Raw genomic sequence first — 24,245 nt, 5'->3', positions numbered from 1 at the left:
AGCTCATCTCATAAATCGCATCAATAGGGCTCAAATCAAGTAAGTAGTGTAATGAATACGCCCCTGCACGTAACAGGGATGTTGGCTGCCCAGGCTGAGAAAGGTATTCTTTACCCCTGCTGAGTTATGCCGGAGACCCGGGTTCAAGCCCATCCGGTGAGGGTTGAACTGGGGTGGGAGCAGCAAAGCACAAGCCCAAGAACCTGCATTTGCTACAGTAGATTATCCATGTGTAACTTCACAGTCACCCTCTTGGCTACAAGTAAAGCATGAGGACGTTCATTGACCTGCTTATTGTTGTTGTTGTGAATAATTATTTTATATAGCACCTTTAAAAGTTCAGTCTCGAAAGTGCTTAGTAGTGGGTGAAAAAATAGAAAACGGAAAGCAGAGAGCAGAGAGCAGAAAGGCAGGAGGTCACAATGGAGCTTTTGTTGTGTTATCAGCCTGTGCACCCAGCCGCCTCTCAAGAGCTCCGGGAAAGCAGATAGCGGAGCCAGCCGCCATCACGAGGAGCACTTGTGACCGGGGAGTCACGCTGGTCCCCCAGCCTGTTCCCTGCTGCCTCGGCGCCTGCTGTGGCCTTTGATGCACTTCTAAAGCCGCCCTGATTGAAAGACTCGGAATCAACAACGAATAAACTGAGCGCTAGCTTTCGGCTGAATATTTATTGATTTAAGTGTCATGAAATCATCAGAAACCACACTGCATCTTTACATTATTTTTTCACTCAACCATTATTTATAAGTAGCCATTTATTCTGTGTTGCTTAGTAATGTATATACACTATTATTAAAAGGCTTAAATGATACGTGGCATGGTAAAAATTGTGTTTACATTCTTGACTGATTTAATTGTCTAGGAATCTGGCGGTCTATGTAGCACAAGTGAAGCGTGTAAGTTTCCATCCTAAAGCCATTTCAAACTATTGTTCTGCCTCAGGGTATCCACTCATGTCTGGACCGTACAGGTGCCGGTGTCGTATCCATTTCAGCGTCACCCCCAAAATCCCCTCAGAAATCCGCACGCGCGCCCCAAAACTTTCCAGGATACGTAATGATGTATGAACTCGTGATACATTGCTGTACAGACTGTATTATTATGCAGATATGATAATATATCTCCCTATTTCTTTTGTATAATTACAATAATAATAGGGAAAGATGTCCATAGTGCGGTCCGCATCGTTTAGACCGATACCATATGGACAGATGACACGGTATTTGGATTCCAGCGCTGCGGCGCATGCTCCAGAGGAGTCGTCCACGTGTCTTACTCGCAAGCACTGACAGCTCAGTTCACTGAGAAGCACAGAGCTGCAGGATCGAGCGACAGGAGGGTGGCTACCGACATGGACGGAACATCGTTTCAGCTTTACTTAGACTATATCCGCAAGGAGCTAAATGCACAAGACCCTGCTGTACTCGGGGTGATCGTTTCCCTGTTATTAGTTGTCCTCACTATAGGTAAGTAGAAGAAGGAATGTAGTAGAAACAGGCCCGAAATACACCCACGGCAACGGAGTTACAGCGTACCCCGGTCTTGAAGCGCTTGTATTGGGTCCTGCGCAGATATTGCTGGCGCTAGTCTCACTGTAGCCTAGTTATGGGCTAAAAAAACGGATCAGGGGCGGTTTAGAACTTAACGCCGTCTGATGTCTTTATTTTTGTGTTCCAGTGTTTATGAAGATCCTGTGGGGTAGAAAGTCCACACGAAGGGCTATTCTCCTGACGGGGCTCTGCGACTCGGGGAAGACGCTGCTCTTCAGCCGTGTGAGTGGTGCAGCTGCTGTCTGCTGATGTGGCTCTCGCACGGTGTTTTCACTCGGGCTGCTTTAGAAAGTGTCGAAACGACTGATCGGTGCGTTATTTACCCCTGGCGCTTAGGGTTTGTTCGTTGAATCCCAAACAAGAAAAGCTCTGCACATCGTAGGCTGGCAAGACGCACTTTATGGGGAGCGTTAATGAGCTTACATTTTGTAAACGCGGCATGTTTAATGAATAAAACGGTATTTAGTCTGGTAAACGAATGACTGATTTGGTTAATTTTGCAGCTGCTGACCGGGAAATTTAAGAAGACTCAAACCTCCATCACAGACAGCACTGCAATATACAGGACTAAAAGTGACCGGGTAGGTGTATCTTCATGAGCGACATTATTTCACACATAGGCATAATTATTTTATATATTTGAAGTCTTTAGAGCTTCTCCCTAGTGATTTGTAACTGCTGTTTGTTTGAGTTCTATTATGTCTTTTGATTTTTCTTGTGTAGAACCCAAATAAAAATGTTTTGGTGTAGACAGTAATTTTTGCCTTTATATTTAAATATCCAGTTTTCTGTGCTTTGATTTGGCAGTTTTGTACAACTGGACACTTCCACTCCTGAGTGAGAAGTGTATTCATGGCCAGTATGTAACCACGGTGTTTGTATCTCTGTGGGTCTACTGTATCCATTTTGCAACTGGAGGTTTTATTGAGCACGTGAGGTGGTGTGTTGGTCTTACGGTCTGCTATAAGACCTGAAGCCCTGTTTTGTCTCTCCTCACAGGGAGCTGGCATGACTCTGATCGATCTCCCGGGCCACGAGAGCTTGAGACCTCAGTACATAGAGAAGTTCAAGTCTTCTGCCAGGTGAGGAGAAGGACTGACTGATCGTGACGTAAGAGGCGACAGAGTTGGGGTGGAGCGGAGAGGGTTTTTTTGACCTGAGCGAGGCTGGCTTCTGATCACCGCTTCTGGCCGTAGGGTGATAGTGTTTGTAGTGGACAGCGCCATTTTCCAGAAGGAGGTGCGGGACGTGGCAGAGTTCCTCTACTCCCTGCTGACTGACAGCGTCGTTGTGAAGAACGCCCCAGCTCTGGTGGTTGCCTGCAACAAGCAAGGTACTGGGATGAGACACCTTTCTCGTTTTCCACAGTGGGGAGATCATTTCAACCTTCGTGTCCGTGGAAACTGTTGCCCTTGCAAGCAGTTGCATGGAGTTTGGTTTGGTGAGCTCGTACAATTGTATGACGTCACTCTAAATATAAAACATAGGGCCAGTAATAAACGGCACCCCCAAGCACATCTGCCCATAACACCTTAACACACATCAGTAGATGTTGAGTTCAGTTTATGAGACGAATAACAGTGAGACCAAATGAGATGTGATGGATATAGACCTGGAAATTGTAAATCACAGATGTTTGTCTTCTCTCCAGATGTTACCATGGCAAAGTCAGCGAAACTCATTCAGCAGCAGCTGGAAAAGGAACTGTGAGTATAATTGCGTGCAGTTTCAGTTCTCTACCCTCGTCGAACGGTCATGCTCACAAGTGGGCTGGACATTGTGGTTAGAAGTCTGCTTCATGGCACCAAGATAGTGTGCAGATCACTTGTTGTGTTGAATTCAGATGAACTGATTAACTTAATTTGAAACTTGTCAAACATTTGCAAAATGTTGTCCCTCAGAATGTCAGTGCTCTGTTTCAGCATCTCTTCTATTACCAAGATCGTCCGTATTTGGTTTGAAATATTAAATTTTCCAAAATATTTTGTTTTTGTATTAGAACTTTCCCTTTTATAAACACATTTGAAAGGTTGGAAGACATCTCATTTGTGTTAAATTCCCTCCAAATGAGAAAATACCTTTAAATCTTGAGTATAAAACATGAGGCAGTACAATTTGCCTAGCTTTATCAAACAGCTTCCAGTGCAAGCAGAGGAAGGGTCAGTGTAGCTACTTGCTTTGTTCTGGTAGGTTGTATTGCTCTGTTCACACCTCAGTAAATAGTAAATTTTGCACTCTACACCATTAAATCCCTTATAGACAAACCATTTATAGCTGTTTCCCACTGTTCTGATGGCTTTCTTCTTTTATTAAAATGTAGATTTGAAAACTAAAAAGATTCTTTTATTCTTACTGTGAGGAGACTGAGGAGACTCGTTTGTATAATAAAACAAGTTATGCTTGTTTGAAGTTCCTTTTCTAAATGAAGAATTACAATTATTTGAAAGCTACTGATTCGTTTGCAAAGAACCCGGAATACAGCATGCACAGCATTTTCTGAAAAGGTGTGATCTTAAGCAGGAGAGTGTTGTGCATTATTCTTTTAAGGAAAAGTGTAAGAATTGACTTACACAACTCATCCAAATTGTTAGTGGAGTGTTTACTAGTAAAATCATGAGGACAAATTTAAAGTGCTACGTTCATCAAGTCCCTGATGTACGGTTGGAAATTAGTAATTTACTGTGGATCTGCTCGATATGTTATGAACGCCTTTATAATTCATAGCTTTGGACTACAGGCTTCTGTACAAAAGATCCGTTGTGAACAGCTGTTCTCTAGCCAGTTGCAGGGCTTCTAGAACACCGAACAGCTTCTAAAGAGCCCTTGTTTTCTTGTTCCCTAGCAACACTCTGCGAGTGACACGGTCCGCAGCTCTGAGCTCCCAGGATGGGTCTGCTGGGGGGGGCACGGTACCGCTGGGCCGGAAGGGAAAGGAGTTCGACTTCTCCCAGCTGCCCATGAAGGTGGAGTTTGTGGAGTGCAGCGCCAGGGGGAGCAAGGGCGAGGACGGGCAGGCCGATGTCGAGAGACTGGAGATATGCTTGGCCAAGCTGGCCTGAGAGGACTGCCTTGCTGCAGCCATGCCTGGCGCGCGGGTGGAGCCCAAGTGCCCTGCCCTGCTCTGTGCCCTTGACCCTGGGCAGCTTTGGATTCACCAAATAGCCTCCCTGGAAAAATAAAAGGAGCATTGTTCGTTTGTATGCCTTTTCTGTCAGGGGTCTAAGAAACCATATTAATGTGGCTATGAAATTCACGTCGGTAAGAGCTGTTAATTTTAAAGTGCTGCCTAAAACTCATAGGTTTAAAGCTTGACTGTCTACCTGCCTTGCAGTAAGACTATCCGAAGCGCCAAAATGTTTTTGTTTTTAAAAGGTTAGCTTTAGCCTCCTTATCACTGTCGTCTTTCAAATATCTGTACAGCCTTAGCTCATGTTAGCAAAGCAGGTTCAAAAAGAAAAATTTGATTTGCAATTCTTTTCTTCAGAGGAGGCTGGTATTACAACATTTTCGCGTTGTCTTCGCCTGCTTATGCTGGTCTGATTCCTTTTTTGTAAAGGCTTTATTTTTTTCATGTTTCTCTTAGGTTATTGCCAAGTCTCAGGCTAGAGGGTCATTCTCTTTGAATCTTTGAAATAAATTGTTTTCAGAGTTTAAAGCATGTGCTTTGTGAGTTTATAAATAATGGAATGATTGTCTGTTGTGTAGGGGGGTGGCGATGCTGTAAGACTTTTTATACTTTGGCGTTTTATTGTGCTCTTAAGTAAGTGTACACACAGATATGCAGGAGACTTACAGTACTGAGTGGTGTTGAACAGGTTTATGTACCTCAGCCACTTCTTTAATATCTTGGTACTGTATGTGTTGAGGACGTTTTCTGGATTATTGTTTCATTAACGCTTAAGAAGCACCAACATTTGGATGGCAACGTTCACCCTCTGGTGTTCATGATATGAAACTACGCAGTGTTGAAGGAATGGGAAAGGCTCACATTTTCTTTTTGCCCTTTTAGCCAAGTGGCAGTGGAGCTTTCTCCCGGGTATTGACTGAGAGCACTACTGTACATAGGCTGGCATGGAGAACCTTCAATGTTGACGATGTGCACTAGTCTGCTTGGAAAAGTAGAGTGTGTAAAAAGAGCTGGGTAAAGGAAAGTCTGAAGTCCATTGGAAGGTCTGTCAGCTAGCTTTTTGAGACATTTGCAGCTTATCTAAAACCATCACTTGTCTCTGACATCACAGAATTTAAAATAGATAATCTATTTACTCATCAGAAAAGACCTAATTTTTACTCTTTGGACAATGCAGGTCACTTGAGTGGCATTCCATTGAATGAAAAAATAAAACTTACAATTTGAAGCCGTCAACTAAATCTGCACTGACCTCTCCTGGGTGTGTAAAAATAATTGATGTTTGAAATAATTGAATCTATTTGAAACTGAAGTTATTTAATAGGCTGATTTTCCCCCATTGCTTTAGTTAATTCTGTTTTAGTATTATTCCACCTAAAATCTGTGTTTTGGGGTTTTTTTTATGATAATGTGGGAAGCCAGTTCTGTTGCAGTGGAAAGGTATACGAATATGGCACCTTCAGTGCAGAGTCAAACGCATGTATAAATATGACGATCATATGGCTTCACCAGCACCCAAACCTTATGGTGCTCGTTAATGGGATGCTTATTTGTAAATTGAGCATTCTGTAGAAATAGAAACTTTGTAAACATTATATTTTATAATGTCATAACAGCGTGTACTGGTGTATTTAAAATTAAGTTTCAGCTGCTCGGTTCTTAACCGAAACTAAAATGCCTGACAATATGTCATTTCTTTTATCTTCCATGCTCTGGTGTGCTACAAAAAGCAGCTTTCTCTCTGTGATAACCATTGATTCTAAAAATAATGTACTTTATCAACACAAAAATACTGGGTTTAAAGCTAAAACAGAAAGCAGCCACACCTGAATGCATGCACCTCTAACTGGTTGGTTCCTTATTCACTGTTGTTTATCTTCCGTTTTGTGAGGATTTTACAACATTCGTCCCCTCAGCACTGCTGTGTAAGCACTTTGAAGCTGCCTCCAGTTCAGATCTTTATTAGTATCAACATAACTCTTTTTCATCTCTGTTTACATGTAGAAGATGTAACAGGTCACAGATCAGTTTGGTGAAGGTTTGAAATGAGTTTTAATTAGTTACGAAAGACACCATTTTCTGGGAACACCCAAAAAGATGCACATAAAGTGTGTCCCTCCCTGTGGTGCTTTAAAGTTCAGCATTTGCAGGAAGGTCTTGTCCCTTGAGTACAGCTCCATCCTCTTTCTACTGTTACCATGAATGCATAGTTTTAAGATTTGGTCATTGCATTAGCCATTGTGCATGTGTACTGTACATGTTCTGGTTTTGACAAAGTTATCCTTGCCTTTCTGTTATTCCTAAATCTCACATACAGTGGATTTCTATCTCTGCAAAGAGTACATTTAGAATGAGGTCAGGTTCTACAAATCATAATGTAGATCCCATCGGGATTGCACCTTCAATACTGTTACAGGTTCCTACCTTTATTTGATGTTCTTTACCAACTCTCGCCTCCTCATACTGGTTGGAACTCTGTCTGATGAAGGCCCCAGTCATATTGAAGCAGTAAAACTGCACACAATCTAATTTATTCACACAATGCATTGCAATAATGGGTGGGACTTCAATTTCTCAACAGCAAAGATTTGATTAGAACCACTAATTTCCATCTTGGTAGTCTATCGCTCATCTTACAATATAGAAGTAATTGATGATCTTCCCATTAAGTTTATTAAAAGGTGTTAATTGACAAAAACCTAACCCTTGTGCTCCAGGAATAGTTTTAAACAATGCTTTATCCACGGGGATGAACGTGACTTTACAGATGGCTCACTTTAGGTTGATTGTGAATTTTAAAAATCAAAACGTCTTTGTGCAGTATGTTTACCGAACAACAAAAGTGCAAACATTGCACGTTGCACATTCCAAGTGTAATTGACCTCTTAAGATTCATCTCCGACAGCATGCAGGAGCGAGAATATGAAGCACTACCATTCTCAGCACTTGTAGGTGCATGCAGACTTCCATGGTGTTTTGGAGGAGGATATTCAAGGCAGGTTTAGTTCCATATACAGCAAAAAAACATTCTGTACATCGCAGGCCTTTAAATGGATTCATTTCTTCTGCTTCTAATAGAGCACAAACTAACCTTGGTGAAAAAAAAAGTAATTTTGTTTAGATCCATAAAGAATGAGTACAACAAATAAACAGATAAGTGTTGGAAAATGCTTTATTTTTTATTTTCTACCAGACAACTCATTTCAGCAATACAAACCACTCCAAGATGCTTACGGGAGTGGTTTCTTGCAGGGTTGGTGCGGCTCCACTTCAAGGGTTCTGACAGGTGTGGAATGTGCAGGTTTTCACGAGTTCTGGATTGGAAAGGAAAAGTAATTTAAGACAAGGTTCCCTAGAAAAATACAAAAACGGGTCTTGCAACCCCCCCACAAAAAAACATCAGCAACAGAAAGTGTGTAACATGAGCACAGTGACAAAAACAGTTGCAGCGCAAACGACTAATTTCTATCATGGATGGCTTCCCTTCAGTTGCTGTATTATTCACTTGCACGGCAGCCATTGCTTTGTTGGTCCTGCTGCTGTTGGTTATCCATCCATTCTCTAAACTGCTTTATCCAGTTCAGGGTTGCAGGGGAGCCAGAATCTATCCTGGCAAGCAACAGGTGCAAGACAGGATACACCCCTGACAGGACCCCAGTCCATCACAGGGCACACATAGACGCATGACACCCACTAACACCAAGGCCAATTTTCCCAGAAGCCAATAACGCACATGCATGTCTTTGGACAGTGGGAGGAAACCTACAAGAACATGGGGAAACCATACAAACTCCACACAGATAGCACTCCGGGTCTAGAATTCAACCCAAGGCCCCAGGAGTGAGAGGCAGCAATGTCCATTTAGCTTGTTAGAGGTTTATCAGCTAAACATAACTAAAACTTTCTTGAAAGAGCCCAGAGTGTTTTCCTCTTGGCTTGGAACCCTGTTTCAGACAACAACAGCATGGGCAACTACAAGAGCAGTTAACTACAGTGTTCACTTGCCTTTCATGTGTGCTTGGATAAAAACACTAAATCTCTGAAAAAATGTTTTCATAAAATAAGATACTATGTTTATGTATTGAGACTCTTGCTCTGCTTGGCCCTCCTGGCAAAGTGGCATCGCAGACATTGGAGTTAGGGCTCTAATCAGGTGGTATCTGAGGAGGAAACCTTCACGAATACCAACTGCTGCCATGACTGTGTTTAATTATGAATTGACTCCAGCCCAATGAAAGGGTGGGATTCTCACTGCCTCAGAATTAAAAAAAACAAGCTGTTTTTGTTTGTGTACACTAGGTAACTAGCTTTCTGCTTTACATCCCTGCTTTAGTTTATAAAGAAGACAGATTTGCAATGTTTGTCACCCACAAAAAAAACCATAATGGGTTAGTGAGGAAGGCCTTCTAAACAGCTATTTTGCGTGAGAATCATACCTGAGTGATGACACTGCACGTTGCGAACAAACGTCACTCAGTCGCTCTGAACCATGACCCATATGTCTGTGTAACCTTATGGATCATGGTTCAGAAGAGTAGGATCAGAGTGTCAGACAAGGAGCTAGCCACTCACACTGCAGTGTGTTTCACGATGAATAAGAAAATCGACTTACAGTACTTAAAGCAACAATATACAGTTTACATTAATTTGTGATTCTGCTGTTCTGGGGTAACACTTATTTTAAATTGGTAAACCACTGAGCATGTCTAATTCTTATGGGAAGGGCTAAAAACATTTAAAGTAGTGGGGCAATGATTTTATTGCTGTCCAGGGATTGCATTTTAATCACACAATTCCTATTTGCACTATAAGTAATGACTGTTTCACAACGTGCACGCGGTTCATTCTTGAGCATACTGTGCACGTACAGTATGAAGTATTTGGACCCACAAGCTTCCCTGGCTTCTCCTCACCTGAGGTTTCGCAGCTGCTGAGTTTTGTCACTGCATCATAATAAGCTGGCCCAAGGAAATCCTTAGAGGTTTGTCCCAGGGGAACCTCTTGGAGACACTGCGTTGTGTCTTTAAAGAGAAGGTTCTTGCTGTTGGTTGATGTAAATAAAGTGAAATTTCCTTTTTTGGCCCGTCCAAAGAGTTCCTGTGGAAAGACAGAAACAGAATATTTTGATTTTAAGCTGCCAGGCTCTCTCCACTAACTGAGAACAAGTTGGAGGTTTATTATGTGGTAATAACTGTCCTGGATCCTTTGCCTTCAAGGAGTGTCTCTTTGTGTTTTCAGACACAAAAGCTATTAGCTACATTTATGTATTGTGTCAAGAAAAACTAAACTTAATTTTAGAAATGTGCAATATTGTTACATCTAATACAGTCAATTTTGTCTTTGAATCTAACTTAAAATGGGTATGAGCAGCAGCGTTATCTCTGATCTCAGAGGGAATGCAAATCTTGGAAAACCTAAATCAATACTTGTCAGTCACTGATCAATTAAAGAAACATGGTTCTAAAGGAACTTTGAAGGAACCATGGTTCTTTAGGGGGAAAGGTTAGTGTTCCAAATTATGATTTAATTAAATTGCCCACATTTGGTTGAAAATTAATTGTTCCAAGTCTACATACAGTAAATTGATGTACAGTATATGATCTACTGCTCTGTAGATCCACAGGAGAATGGAAGGAATTGGCCTACTGTAGTAGTAGTGGCCTTGTATACAAAAGCAACAAGCTACTGACACAATATAAAGATAATGGCATTTGGATTAGCAATGAGAATTGTTCTGCTATTTTATTTACTGTTATGACTACAGAATGCTCCCTCCAAACACTTTTTGTTAGAGCCCCTGAGTATTAAGGATATGACATTCACTTGACACTTGGAAGTTCTGCATGCTTAATCTTTTGTGCTCACTGGCCTCAAGAAGAGAGTACTTTTCTAAACCTGGGAAAAATTGCACCTATTGTCAGTTTCAAAATGAACAATCAAAGCTGCTCCAGGGCTGAGCTGGTTCAGACAGAGGCAGCTAAACAACAGCAGTACTTGAGTCCTCTGTGCCAGCCTAGGCTATATTAAGAAACATTTATCTCTCTTTACAGATTACTTACAGGCTTCAACATGAGCATTTTACTGGGGTGCCAACTAAAACTCTGATATAGTCCCAGTGTACAACAATTACGGAACCCATAATTTCAACTTGTAATGTACAGACTAACATAAGTCATTCATAATAGGTTTTTTTTTAGGCACTGGCTTTCATGATCAAAGGTTTCAGATAGTTTGTGGTAATCATACCTGCTGTTCATTCAGAAAAGCGATAACTTTGCTTCTGCTTTCTGGGCGAACCATGACACCGTGGGAGGGCACCTGCGCCAGGTTGCAGGTTTTATACTGGTCTACAGCAGCAGTGGCTGCAGGCCCACTGGGACACAGCAACATAAAGTCAGATGCCTTCAGGTTTTTGGCCCAGTCAGCAGGATTATGGCCTTGGGGAAATAAAGAGGAGGCAGTGCATATTACTAAAAGCAAATACGATTTTAGTTCTCAAATGTGAAATTCAGCTGCAACACTTTTAGCTACACTTTAAACACTTAGCAACTCTAAAGGGAGATTCTGAAGTTTAAAATGGGACGTGGGCAGGGTATCACCTCCAGTGTTCTCCTCCACAGTGGTGTGCTTCACAAAGGCAACATCTCCCCCGCCTTCCACCAGACACCTGAGCCAGAGAAATGAAAGGCTGGAGTACAAAACAACCAGATCCCACATATTCTAACACTTCCACCTCCTTATTTGTTTTAAACTGCATAGTATTTTCAGTGTATCTGAAAAAACAACATTTCTCCCTTCATTGCACCACCAGGTTCTTAATTTTGTACAGCATCACCTTGTTTATCTCAGAGTCAATGGGGGCGGACAAACTGTTAAATGAACAGGATTTTGGATAAGAGAGGCAGCAAGTCAGTTAAAAGATAGCAGCTGTACAAAAGAGAATGCTTGAGACTGCAAGTGCACAAAAACACAGCAGATTTTAACAAGCTTACACAGGACTTATTGACTACTGCATAACAGCCTAGAAAGCAGTATTGCACTAAAATCTGGACTTTGGCTTAATGGCCAGGACTTTGCTAACCTTCTTTTTACAATTTACTGCTGTGTGAGCTTAAAAAGAATCTGAATAAGCGTTTTGCTCAAGCAGTCAGCCGGTCCCTACCTGAATGCACCAGTGTATCCATAATAATTCTCTTCACTGCTGGCGGCACATTTGTTTGTCTCTCCAACTTTCTTACCGCTGCCAACACACAGAGCACAGAGGCTGGAGCCTTTCTTTGCCCCGGGAGCACAGCTCTGACTGAAGTACTCCGCTGTTAGAAAAAAATGCCAATTCATTAGCAAATGCACACAGACCCACGTGACGTCAAATGTTCAGATCCAAACTCAGTTACGCTTCTCAGCAGACCAATTCAGTCGTCCTTTTGAGAGTGAGGTGTTGGAAAGTATTACAGTAATTTAGGCTGAAAATCTATCATTCACATGTGATTTAAATTTAGACTGCAGAAGCAGACAGTCTGTATTGCTGCTGAAACACAAACGTCTCTGTTAGCAATTTTGCAGTCAACGTCATCCTACACATATCAATGTCATCTGCCTATCTAACCAGCTTGAGAAACACCTTCCTATGTCAATGAGATCAAACAACCAGGACTAGATTCTGCACTTCATCTCCTGAATTCCAGCAGAAGTGCTATTCATACTGGATAGCAGGTATCATGAAGTGAAGGCTGTTGCACACTTAGTATTTACGTGTCTCATGATCTTAAAACAGAAGCTTGTATGGTCAAAAGCTTAATTAACCACTTAAAGTTTGGAACAGTAGCTCTCCGTTCATGAGTTCTTGTCTCCAGTCACTTATAAACCTTGAAATGTCAAAGCCAGAGTGTGCTGTTTTAGATGTGAGGTAGTCATTGAATCCCAGCAATCCAGTCAACAATGCCTCTACATAAGCCTAAAAACAGGAAATGATCTGATACTGGGAGAGAAAGGGTTTCACAAAGAGACAGACTGTGACAATGACAAGAAACAGAAATTTTAGGGGCTGAGATGAAACAGTGGAAATGGGAGGCTTCACTCAGGGAATCTGTATGAAACATATAAACAGATGGGCACTTACAGAAGTTGCAACTGTGGATCTCTTTATGAATTAGACCCATGGGCACATTCCATCCTGCAGTGCGTCCTATTCCAGTGTGGCATGATTTCTTTCCTTTCAGAGTCTTCCAGGTGAGCCCTGAGCCTTTCTTTACCACAGCCACTGCAAAGTAAGAGCCTGATAATAAAGAGAAAAAGAGCTGAGTGAGTATGCAGAAGCTTTGGCTACACATTTATAAGATGTAAAAAAAGACCTCCATCACAGCCACGTTTGAAAATGTTCTTTAGATGAAGAGGAGACAATTCCTTTGGCAATCAGCTTGGCATTTCATTTTTTTATTATGCAGTTTGGGAAGATACTGAGCAATGCCATATCGAGAAAAAATACAAAATAAATTATGGCACCTTAAGGGGAAGCAGTTAATAAACTGATTTTCAGGTCATTGTTGTCAGCAATCTGAATGAAAAATAAAAAAATTAAGAAATGTACAAAAATGCACAAATGTTTGTGTGTTTGTATGACTTGACGATTACCACAGCCGTCTCTAACCATGATACTAGGTGTTACTATGAACAGATGCCATGCCCAAGCAGGCTCATAACAAAACAATAATATTAGTGGTCCTACCTATTTATAACCACTTTTATTTACAATTTGAATGTCCAGTGATCTTGGCTGCACCCACTTGACCTGGAATAGCCCCTGTGACACCTTTTTTACTAAATCACAACAGCACTGCCCCTACTGGAGGATCAGAAGTGTGTCCCTCACCAACAGCACCTCAGTCCAACAATAGCCAAGAAGGCCATAGGAGTCGCTGTGTTCCTGAGAGCCAAGAAAGGCCTGGGAGACTAATCCCACTGCCTGGCATGTCACATGGTAAGGATTGGCTAGTGACATGACCCAGGTTCGAACATGTTATTACAGAGCTCAACCTGTGTACAGGAGAGAGTCTTTTTTGGTTGAGCCTCCTTAAAGGTCCCCCCGGCCAAGAGTTTTGTTTCTTTCTTCATTGAAATACCCCTGTAAATTGGAGTCTTTGTAATGTAAAGCTCTCCTGCCCTGAAAGCACAGTTCTAAAGTTTTAAATTCACACTCTGCACAAGATGGGAAGTATTCTTCCATGCTCAATTGACCGTAATGCTTTCAATTATACTGAGGCAAACGTTCTCTGTGCTCTGTTGTTCACAGTTATCAATTCATCATTTGCATTTTTAAACTGCATATTTTAATAAATCATTTGAAAACTGACAATGTTACCTGTCGCTCCTGATACTTTGCATTGATCTGTAAAGAGAAACAGAAAAGGAGTCAGTATTCGAAAGAGTACCTAGAAAATTCTACACTTAATATAATCCTCTCTTGAAGCTGACTTAACCTGAAGTGTTTAAGATTCTCAGACTGTTCATAGGACAATATTGACTATTAGCACAAAATAGTATTTATTCTTTTGTTTATTTTGGTACTCTAAAAGTTTTCTCCTTCCAGCAGGGTTTCTGCACGCCACAATTTCAATAGCAAAGCTGTTGTTAGCAACCAAAGCCAAAAACCAAAAGCATGTCACAAGCAATTTATTTCAACAAAACTCCAGCAATCAAACAGCACAGGTACTACAGAGAATTATCTCTTCCCTGACTGGAGCCCGCATGCACAACTGAAAAAAAACAAATAGCAACCCCTAACCTCCTTAGTTACCTTTATAATCAACTCCTTCACTGCCTACAAATTCTGAACTCGGATCTGATGCATGACTGTAATGTATGAAGCCTTATCTACTGTATGTGTTTCAACTGATGAACTACTGAATGATTTTTTTCAACACTCTTAGCTAATTATGCGCTAACAGCCTGGATCATTTCAACCCTCTTGTTGTTTGACAGTGATCACTGTTTTAATGCTAATATCCTGCATTGTAAAGCATTAGTCGTTGTTACTGATTTACACTGAATGCTCCATGATAACCCATGCTGTAATGATGATATGGAGAAACTACACAGATGCAATGAACTGGATGCCCACATCTTACCTGCATCGTACTGTTCCACCATGGCGGGTATCAGGCCACACTTCCCTGCAGAATAGATCTCCCCTCCGTCCAAAGAGATGGCATCTGCATCTCCACGCTGAGAAGGAAACAGGAAGTCATTTAGCGAGACAGGAAGTGCAGGTGACAATTAAGATTTTTTTTAATTAAGATTTTTTTTTAGACAAACTACTGTATTTCCATACAGCAAAAGGCCAAGAAGAGGTTGATGGCCAAGGCTCCGATGAGATTGCCAGTAGTTTGGTATTTTTGGGAACAGGTAAAGGTTTATTCCACGCTGAAAGGATAAGAGACAACATTTCGGCTGTGGAGCCTTCTTCAGCCAAAATGTTGTGTCTCTTTTCTTTTCAGCGCGGAAAAAGCCTTTACCTGTTCCTTTGCAGCCTACGCATGCTGACGCAGCTCCCTACTTGTTCTGTGTTTTTAGCAACTACTCTTCCCCATAAAGCAAGGAACAGGGTGCCTGAATGAACTGGTCTGTGTAGGTATCAAAATAAATCTCTTGACACGTCAAGATTAAATCATCTTTATCTCTGGTCTGGATCTATTTGATGGTTTTCTGTTACACAAAATTATTGAGAGAAAAAAAAAATTCCTTTCTAATTTCAAAGGCTTCTAGCACAGGACTTGGGAATCCAGAGACCCCCAGGACCTCTAGCGCCCCCTGGAGGATGCTCACCATGATCTTCTTCACGCAGTCCTCCACCGTCGCCTCCCTCGCGCACTCCACTCTCGTGCGGCTCTTGGCCGCCACGCTGTTGATGGCCCAGTCGTCACACTTGTTCATCTCGAAGTGACCCGTTGTGCACCACTGCACCGCCCCCGAGCGGGACTTGCCCATTGTCTCTACAGGACGAGAGCAGCGTGTCAGTTTGCTCCTCCGTACAAAATAAAAACAGGCAAAGCAATCAGAATTCATCAGGCGATGCAGTGCAGCTCTGAGAGACACAGTAGCTGCCAGCGATCACTGAGAGCTTTGTATGTAGTGAAAGCCTTTTAACTTGGATGTCCTCCACAGCAGCTGGCACAGTTGTATTCTATGTACTTGTGAATGCATCCGTGAAATAATTATTCATTTTAATTAATGCAATCTGCTTGTCTTTATAAATTAATCACCCCTCTCCCCATGCCGATGTGCTTAACCTCTGACCTCTAAGCTCTGCAAATTTTGTTGCAGACAAAATTGACCATAACAAATGTTATATTGAGACAAAGTGGCAGCGTGTCTTGCAATCAGGACACTGGTGCGTGTTTTAAAAACGTGTCTCTCCCAACAGCTGAGTAGGATCCGTGAATCAGTTAGCTACTAACTACCAAACGGGCTGGAAAGGTTCAATGGTTTCCTTTCGTTTGTAGCACCAGCATACATTCCATTTTACACAGATGAGACGGAGATATCTCAAAGCTTCCGAAAGCACCCTCATTACTTCGGAATCATTTTATTCTGGACTAATCTGGATTAAGTACTGGATTACAGTTTGTGTGTTTAAGTATATTGTGCCTTCCTGTACTGTGACGCTGTGTGTCTGACTGCTGCCACCTGGTGTATGACTGATTCATAACCCAAAGACAAGATTCAGGGAAAGGGCATTCCTTCTGTCTCTCAATTCAATTTAAGAAGCTTTAGTGGCATGACCAATGAATAAATCAGTGTTGCCAAAGTATATACAATTAGAAAATGTCTATAATATATATATGTCTATATATACAATTGGAAATGGCTATAAAATCTAGACATTTCCAATATAGACACATCATAATACATTTACATACAAACATATGGAGCATTATTGAGAAACAAGTTCACTGTTCACTGTGACAGGAGATCACATACTGGACTGTCAGTTCAACTGAGTTCCCTCCCCCTTCTCCCAGTAGGATTGGGAATTGTTGTGATTCTGGCAGGTGTGAGAATTCTGGGATTAGATTAGTAAATTTGGGGAAGAATGTTTGTTAAGTCCCAGAATGTCTGTCATAGTGCAGCAGGAAGTGCACCTCTGTCTCTGTTTCTCCCTGCTGGCAGTGGGAGCACAGCCTGTCCCTCTCTGGGCAGCCAGGTCTGCCTGTGTCAGCCAGTTTCTATGGCCAGGCTGTGGTCACTGAGTCTGTACTATATTAGGGCCTGTTTCTTTTTGCTGTTTCTCATCTATGTCAAAAATTCAGCTAGTGTGTATTGTCTGTTTAAGGTTCTGTAGTATTCCAGTTTATGTTGTGTTTGTGTGTCCTAGTGTGTGAGATATTGCTGTTTGGTCTGTGCTTTGAAGTGGTTGGTTCTGTAGCAGCAGTGTGGCTCAGGCCGGTGAGCATCAGGACCAGCTGGCTCAGAGGTCTTTTTGTTGGGCTCAGCTCTTGGCTCGGCAGGGCCTTGTGGTGCTAGGTGTTTTGGTTGCTGCTTTTTAGGTGTAGCCAATACTTTACTATTCTCTTCTGTGTCTTTATTAGCAATGGGTATTGGTCAAATTTGGCCCTGCACACGCTGTTAGGAGTTTTTCTCTGCACATGGAGGATGTTTCTACAGAACTCCATGTGCAGAGTTTCTATGGGGTGTTTGTCTCATTTAGTGTAATCCTGGTCTGTGAGGGGGCCCCACACTTCACACTCTCTCTCACTCTCTCTGAGGCAGCTTGTCTTGCTCACCTCCCTTCAGGGACCGGATGACACTCATGTATTCCGCTCTGAGGTACAAGAAGGAGTCCATGGTCTCAGGGAGGCGAACCAGCTTCTGTGCGGAGTCTTTGAACATCAGGTCTTTTCCTCCATATGCATCAGACTTGAAGAGACTGAATTTGCCCTGTGTAGACACAATAATATAACACGAACGTTGGAAAACTTCAGACTGAGGACTTGCCATTCAGACTACCATTTTCCTCTACAATGTCACAGTCCACAATTCAAAGTGTTTTACTGGCGTGGCAGATCAGATACACACCTGATACTCAGAACAGCAGTTAACCACTAATTAGAATTATAATAAGTATGTAATTGTAATTAGTATAAGAACAGATTTTGTAATAATCTAACAATTACAAGGGAATCAAGGTCGCTTATAGGACACTCAGAATAATTGTTACATCTAATGTTTGACCACAAGGAAAAAATTAATACTGAACATTTGTATGATGAATCAAGAAAAAAAAACATTTCCTATTCAGGGTCGCAGGGGACTCATATCCTATCCCAGCAAGCAGCATGAGCAAGGCAGAATCCACTCTGAATGGGACACCAGTCCACTGCACTGGTAATCTTGTATTCTGAGTTAAATTCTGAACGGGAGCTCATATTGTGTGGAGTTTGCATGTTCTCTCACATGGTCACTGAGTGTCTCAACATGTAAGAAAGCATTCATCCACTGTGTGACATAGTATAAATGAACTGTACTATACCTTGGCATCCTCAAGACTCTCCCAGATTCTGTCGGCCAAGGCTGGACTCTTTCGGCTGACAACAGCGTGTGCTGGGACTTGTGCCAGGTGGCAGGACGCATACTCACTGATGGCCTTCCTGGTGCCGTCTTTGCACAGCAGCTCATAATTGGCCTTTTCAGAATCTGACATGATTGAAAGGCCATGAATTAATTGCAATAATACAATGTTGTGTAAAACAATACTGGATTATGTCTGAAATGCTTCATTTCACAAAAAGGTAGGTGTGTCAGGCAGTGCGTGATTACCTGGGACTGTGAGGTGCTTCACGAATGCCACATCTCCTTTTCCGTCCTTCAGGCATCTAAAAAGAGAAGTGATAATAGCTTAAGTATTAAAAACCGCTTAAAGACACAAAAATACTTTCATCCATCCATTTTCTAACCGCTTCATCCAATTCAGAGTCGCAGGGGAGACGGAGCCTATCTCAGCAAGCAACATGCGCAAGTCAGGATACACCTTAGACAGGATGCCAGTTTATCACAGCACTCACACAGACCCACAAACACTCTGTATGGGACACCAGTCAAATTGCACTCACACCAGGGGCAGTTTTCCCAGAAGCCCATTAACCTAACCAGTATATCTTTGGGCTGTGAGAGGAAACTGGAAGGCACCCACACAAACAAGGGGAGAACACTGTCACACCCTCTGCAGCCAGAGGGCGCTCCTACTCTGTCCTGTCATTAGTTTCCTGCCTGCTGCCCTTCCGGTCCCTCTCTTTCCCTTGGGCTATATATCTCCGGGTCTTGCACTCTGCCCTCGCTCAGCATTGACGTTTGGATGTCCTGAGACCCGCCTAGCACCAGGTCGCCCCACGTCCGCTACCTGAGGGCATAGGTTTCTACACAGCACTCCTGAACTCTTTGCACTAACGAGCCCGGGCCTTTTTTCCGTTCTGCCGCTACGCATATGGGTCTTTTTCCACTCTCCTGCTCTCCACGGTTAGTCCCTTTGGACGTCCGTGACAAACACACTGTCCAAACTCCGTGTAGACAGCACCCCAGTGGATTGGCACCACAGTGGACACAAAACACCACAAGTGTGAAAAGAAATAACAGGAAAGTTGAAAATCGCCAGTCCTACTGTGATTAAGTGCGACCACATAAAAAAGTAATAATGAGATCATATTGGGGAGAACACACAAGATAAAGAAATCATAAAACAGATCAGATCATAAAATACGATTTCATACAAGATTCTGCTTTTGCAATCTAAACCATTGTATAACAATTCAATAATGATAAAAATGGCTACAGATCAGACGTGCTGTGAGACTTACTGGAACGCTCCACTATAGTCGTAGTAGGGCTCCTTCTGAGAGCGGCTGCAGTCACCTTTGCACTGGCTGCATAACCCAGGGTAAAGAGATTTATCTGCTCCAGGGACACAGCTTCCCGAAAAGAACCTAGAGACAGCTGGAAAAGACACAAAAACAGAATGAGACTGGGCTTGAAGCAGATAACTCCACACACTGTGAGCTATTCATACTGCCTGTCTAGTTTCTCATGCTATTTCTGAGACATGGGGTTTACTGCGGTAAGTATTTTTCCCTCATTAGCATACGCTGAAAGTGTTCCAGATAATATGATGTAAAGTATTACTGGCATAGAAAATACACTCAATATAGCTGCCACTAACATTATATGTTGAGTAGGGAACTGTACGTAAGCACAAGCACAGCTTAATTCTACACTGAAAAGTAGTAATAAAGAAGAAAATAACTTTTCCATCCACGGAGTCTTCTTTATATTCACTGGATTAAGTTCTTGAATGGGGAGATGTAGAATCCTTTGCCTCACTGTCACATTGATCTGAATTCCACAAGAGGTTACCACAGTGCGCTTCTACAGGACATTTACTGTACATCACTGGACTCAGGCTCATTTGTATATTGACTCTTATTGTTTGCTAGACAGTTATGAATGAGATTTTAAAAAAGCACTCGCAGCATTCTAATGTGGTTATGTCGATATACTGACTGATTAACCTCTGTTGTCTTGGTAAATGTGGCTTAAAAAGCCAGCGACCATATCACCCTGCAACTAACAACTGGCAACCTTACTGAAGCTCAGTGGGTGTGAGCCTGGTCAGTACCTGAATGGGAGACCTCCTGGGAAAAACTAAGGTTCCTACTGGAAAAAGTGTTAGAGGGGCCAGTAAGGGGCGCTCACCCTGTGGTCTGTGTCGATCCTAGTGTCCAGTATAGTGACAGGGACACTATACTGTAAAAAAGCGCAGTCCTTCGGAGGAGATGTAAAACTGATTTCTGACTCTCTGTGGTCATTAAAAATCCCAGGGCATTTCTCGAAAAGAGTAGGGGTATAACCCCAGCATCCTGGCCAAATTTCCCTTACCAATCATGGCCTCCTAAGAATCCCCATCTATGAATTGGCTTCATTACTCTGCTCTCCTCCCCACTTTTAGCTGATGTGTGGTGAGCGTACTGGTGCACTATGGCTGCTGTCACATCATCCAGGTGGGGCTGCACATTGCTGTATACATATCTGAGTGAAATATTTTGCTCAAGGGTAGCAGAGCCCCAGGCAGGACCTGTTCCCATGAGCCTCCAGTCCAGAGTCCAGAGGCCTAACACTTGCTCCTGCTCTGTTGCCCTACCTGCCTGGACTTCTCCCTCTCCTGACACGTAGCACTGTGTCAGCTGGCTCTTACCCTTCTCAATGGGCTCATCCTCTGCTCCCTTCCAGTCCGTGAGGCCCATGGACACCAGGGTACCGATGGGGATGTTCCAGCCCGCCGACTTGCCCAGACCTGTGTGACATGACTTCTTCCCTTTCAGGTCACTGAAGCTGAACCCGCTGCCCTTCTTCACCACGGCAACAGCATAGTAACAGGTGTCTGAACCTGGGAGAAGCAATGGATTGTGGGAAGAGAGTGTGCCACGAGCCTGATGTGTTGCACATCGCTGGAAGCAATTAACAGAAAACATTCCCAGACAAATCCCGACAGAATCTGCTAGACCCGGACCTGGAAAACTCCAAGCACTCTGGTGATTGTGCTTGCATTATATTATATGCATCTGATTTTGCTAATCTGGTTGAAATGCAAATCAACTGCTTATATATCAATCAGAATAAATGCGTCTTCGAGCTGATGACACACCTTTCTTTACTAGGCTCTCACCCTGTGATTAGCTGGAACTAAACTGCATGCACAGTCTGGTTGTGATGCAGATTTAGGTCTTCACCTGGTTACCTCCATGTGGAAGAACTACTGTCTTGCTCTCTAAAGCCTTTGCACACCAGTTAACCCAACAAAACACCATAAGCAGTACTAACGCTGAAGAACAAAAAAGGGACATTCGAATAATTACCGAATTATTGCAATATAAACACTACAACAATAAGGTTTAAAAATAACAGTTACTGGTGTTATTAAAGTCTAACACGATTCCTAAATTATTAGTTAATCTGGAGAGAGACGGGGATTCGCTTAAATCGCTCTTTACTGTATTCGGCTACAGAAGCCGCTCTTTACAAGAATACAGCTGAATTACTTTCTGATCATATAAAACTATGTTCACTATACGCGATCGCGCTTCCGCATACCTTAGCACATTCAGAATTCTTTGAGTTTTTTCTACCTATTCTTTCTCGTATTCTCTGAGCTTTTGAAGGGCTTTTACTATTATGATCTAATAATAATTCACTATTTACTAATACTTTCATACGGTTTATGTTTTGTTCAAAATTTAATGAAATTGGCAAAAAAAAAATATTTAACTGAAACTGGCTTGATGTCACTTCACCTACCTGGACCGTAGTCCTCTGCTACGACTGGTCGAAGGTTGTAGTTTTTGAGACCAGCTTCATAAACGTCTCCACCATCCAGGGTAATAGCATCAGCATGTGCTTCCTGTACAGAGATTAAGACAGTACTGTTCTTTCAGGACTTGGTCTATTTCTGTGGTTTAGAGAAATTTCACCACTATTTTCTCGCCTTCTGTAAAATTAATCAAAACACTCCTCATCTTTAATTTCAAAGAATAAAAAATAACATCTTCAATATTCAACAGATTATTTACAGTACACAAAGAGGAGTGGGAGTGTTATTTAACCGGCTGCCCCGGCTTCTTTCAAGAAACATGTGGTTGAGATCCCCGTTTCAATTAGTTACCAACGAATCCAGCTAGACCGTTTACAATCTTTTAACATTTTACAACGAAAAATACATAGAAAGACAAACATACTCATGTTAAAAAAAAAACACTGATCCATCCATTAACAGTAATACCACAGAACCAATTACATGATATATCGCAACGGAACCGTGGAGAAACAAAGTACGAAAAATAAAATAGAAAAACGAGTCATGTCTCACACTCGAAGATATTGACACTAAGGGCGTAAATACCTTAATTGCTTTAATGCAGTCCAACGTGGAGCTCTTCTGCACACAGGAGAAGCGGGGGGACGCCTTGACAAGTGCGTCGCATTTCTTCTTCTCTGCCGCAGACTTGAGACACCAGCGGACTGGCTGGGACTGAGGAGCCGCTAGCGCAGAAGCTAAAACACGAAAATACTCAGGAATGAAACTCACAAAAATCTTGCATAAATATTAAAAAGGGACATATCATAATGGTCGAAATGTTGCATAATCTAAAACAAATCTGTAGACAACAACAGCCTGCGGAACACTGGAATGTGAACCAATTCAGAATACAATTATTTATTAATAAACAATTATTGATTAATGTATTAATACACCCCAACTCGGATGTCATTGTTTCCGAAAGCTAAAATACAATACTGACTTCTTCTTAATAGCAGAATCCAAAGTTTTTGAAATAGACGAAACGGTAAGATACAAAATACGTGAGTCAATCTGCTGAACTGACACTTAAAGTTGATTTGTGTCTTAAAATGCATATCTCAGCAGTAATAATAGTTACTATTATTGGCAATTGGTAATTGTGTGAGCTCAGACCTTAAATTTATTAGAATCGATATAACACCTAATTATATATATATATTATGATAATAGCTTTTTTATTATCATTTCATGAAGTTAATGAGCGCTTTACCGAGACACCCCAGCACCAGGGAGCAGAGGACAAGTTTCATGGTGACGGTCAAGGGCGACGGATACAGCAATCTCGCGCGTCCAGCTGGAGCAGGCAGAGGTACGCGCTGCAGGGCGCTTTTATGCACACGGGCGGTGGGATGGCCATTCAGGGGGTCATTGTGTGTCTGCAGAGGGGGGTGAAGCGGACGACCCTTTCCCCTTCGAGGGAAATTCCCATGTGATATTTTCATGGCTGTTCAAAAAACGCGATGATTTTTACCGTGCGCTTAACCTAGAGCAGGGTAATATGCACCAACCAAATATTTTTTTTGAAAAATCTCATATACAGATTTTGCTTGGGTTTATATAATTGTATTGTCGGACGAGACTCGCAGTTACTCCTCGTCTCTAAATCTAACGCCACCAAAACCAAACGTTTATTACTCATCACATTTATACAGAAGCTTATTGAGGCCAATTATTGTATTATTCGGTGATACTGTTACTGCTTTTTAGAATTCATGTTTAATTATTATGCACTATTCTAACAACGTGCTTTTATTTTGTGTAAAATACACGAGAAATGCCAAGGTAAAGTAGCATCAAAGCTAGCAAAATCGGAACACAAAAATACGTTTAATTTTATAGTGTGTGTGTGTGTGTCAAATTTGATTTTAAACACAAACCGACACTTTTTAAAAAGTTGTTTTTGCTGCACATCATCGTTTAAATGATAAGATTATCAATATTATGACAGAAGTGGATACAAATTAAGGGGAAAATATTTGAAGAGTGAGTTAATGGGGGGGGCGCACCTGAAGAGAATTACAGCACGGTTTCCTATCTTTAAGACATACCAGTGTCAGGAAAGTAAGGTGCCATAGTTTTAGCTCAAGAAGTCGAGAGGCATAATAACTGGTTTCTAAATGGCTTCCATGCCGTTTATTTTTTCTTTTGTACACTTTGTCGTTTAGCTGAC

General features: G+C 42.0%; 2 protein-coding genes across 3 annotated transcripts; one reads left to right on the top strand and one right to left on the bottom strand.

The window, feature by feature from the left end:
* The first annotated feature begins 1,275 nt into the window (after nt 1–1,275).
* Nucleotides 1,276–5,205, top strand: srprb (SRP receptor subunit beta). Its single transcript, XM_088914475.1, has 7 exons — nt 1,276–1,466; nt 1,678–1,772; nt 2,054–2,131; nt 2,550–2,632; nt 2,747–2,883; nt 3,202–3,256; nt 4,393–5,205. Exons 1-7 carry the CDS (start codon nt 1,352–1,354, stop codon nt 4,607–4,609), a joined length of 780 nt encoding a protein of 259 aa, XP_088770601.1. The 5' UTR covers nt 1,276–1,351; the 3' UTR covers nt 4,610–5,205.
* Nucleotides 5,206–7,831: 2,626 nt separating this feature from the next.
* tfa (transferrin-a) lies at nt 7,832–23,409 on the bottom strand. Of its 2 annotated transcripts, XM_088914473.1 has the most exons (17): nt 23,286–23,409; nt 22,616–22,767; nt 22,015–22,117; nt 20,915–21,106; nt 19,524–19,659; nt 18,490–18,545; nt 18,203–18,366; nt 17,457–17,610; nt 15,499–15,665; nt 14,802–14,898; nt 14,036–14,062; nt 12,797–12,952; nt 11,840–11,990; nt 11,277–11,344; nt 10,924–11,114; nt 9,591–9,774; nt 7,832–7,991 (listed from the first exon to the last, which is right to left on the bottom strand). In XM_088914473.1, the coding sequence occupies exons 1-17, from the start codon at nt 23,323–23,325 to the stop codon at nt 7,948–7,950; spliced, it is 2,082 nt and encodes a 693-aa protein (XP_088770599.1). In that variant the 5' UTR covers nt 23,326–23,409; the 3' UTR covers nt 7,832–7,947. The 2 variants fall into 2 exon arrangements, with proteins under 2 accessions (XP_088770599.1, XP_088770600.1); XM_088914474.1 differs by lacking the exons at nt 7,832–7,991; nt 9,591–9,774; nt 10,924–11,114; nt 11,277–11,344 and having other exon boundaries at nt 11,836–11,990.
* Between the last annotated feature and the right edge of the window lie 836 nt (nt 23,410–24,245).

This window comes from Atractosteus spatula, chromosome 4 (assembly GCF_055471065.1).
Source record: "Atractosteus spatula isolate fAtrSpa1 chromosome 4, fAtrSpa1.hap1, whole genome shotgun sequence".
NCBI lineage: Eukaryota > Metazoa > Chordata > Actinopteri > Semionotiformes > Lepisosteidae > Atractosteus > Atractosteus spatula.
Note: the sequence above shows the minus strand (reverse complement) of the source record. Positions and strands in the feature narration are given on the sequence as shown.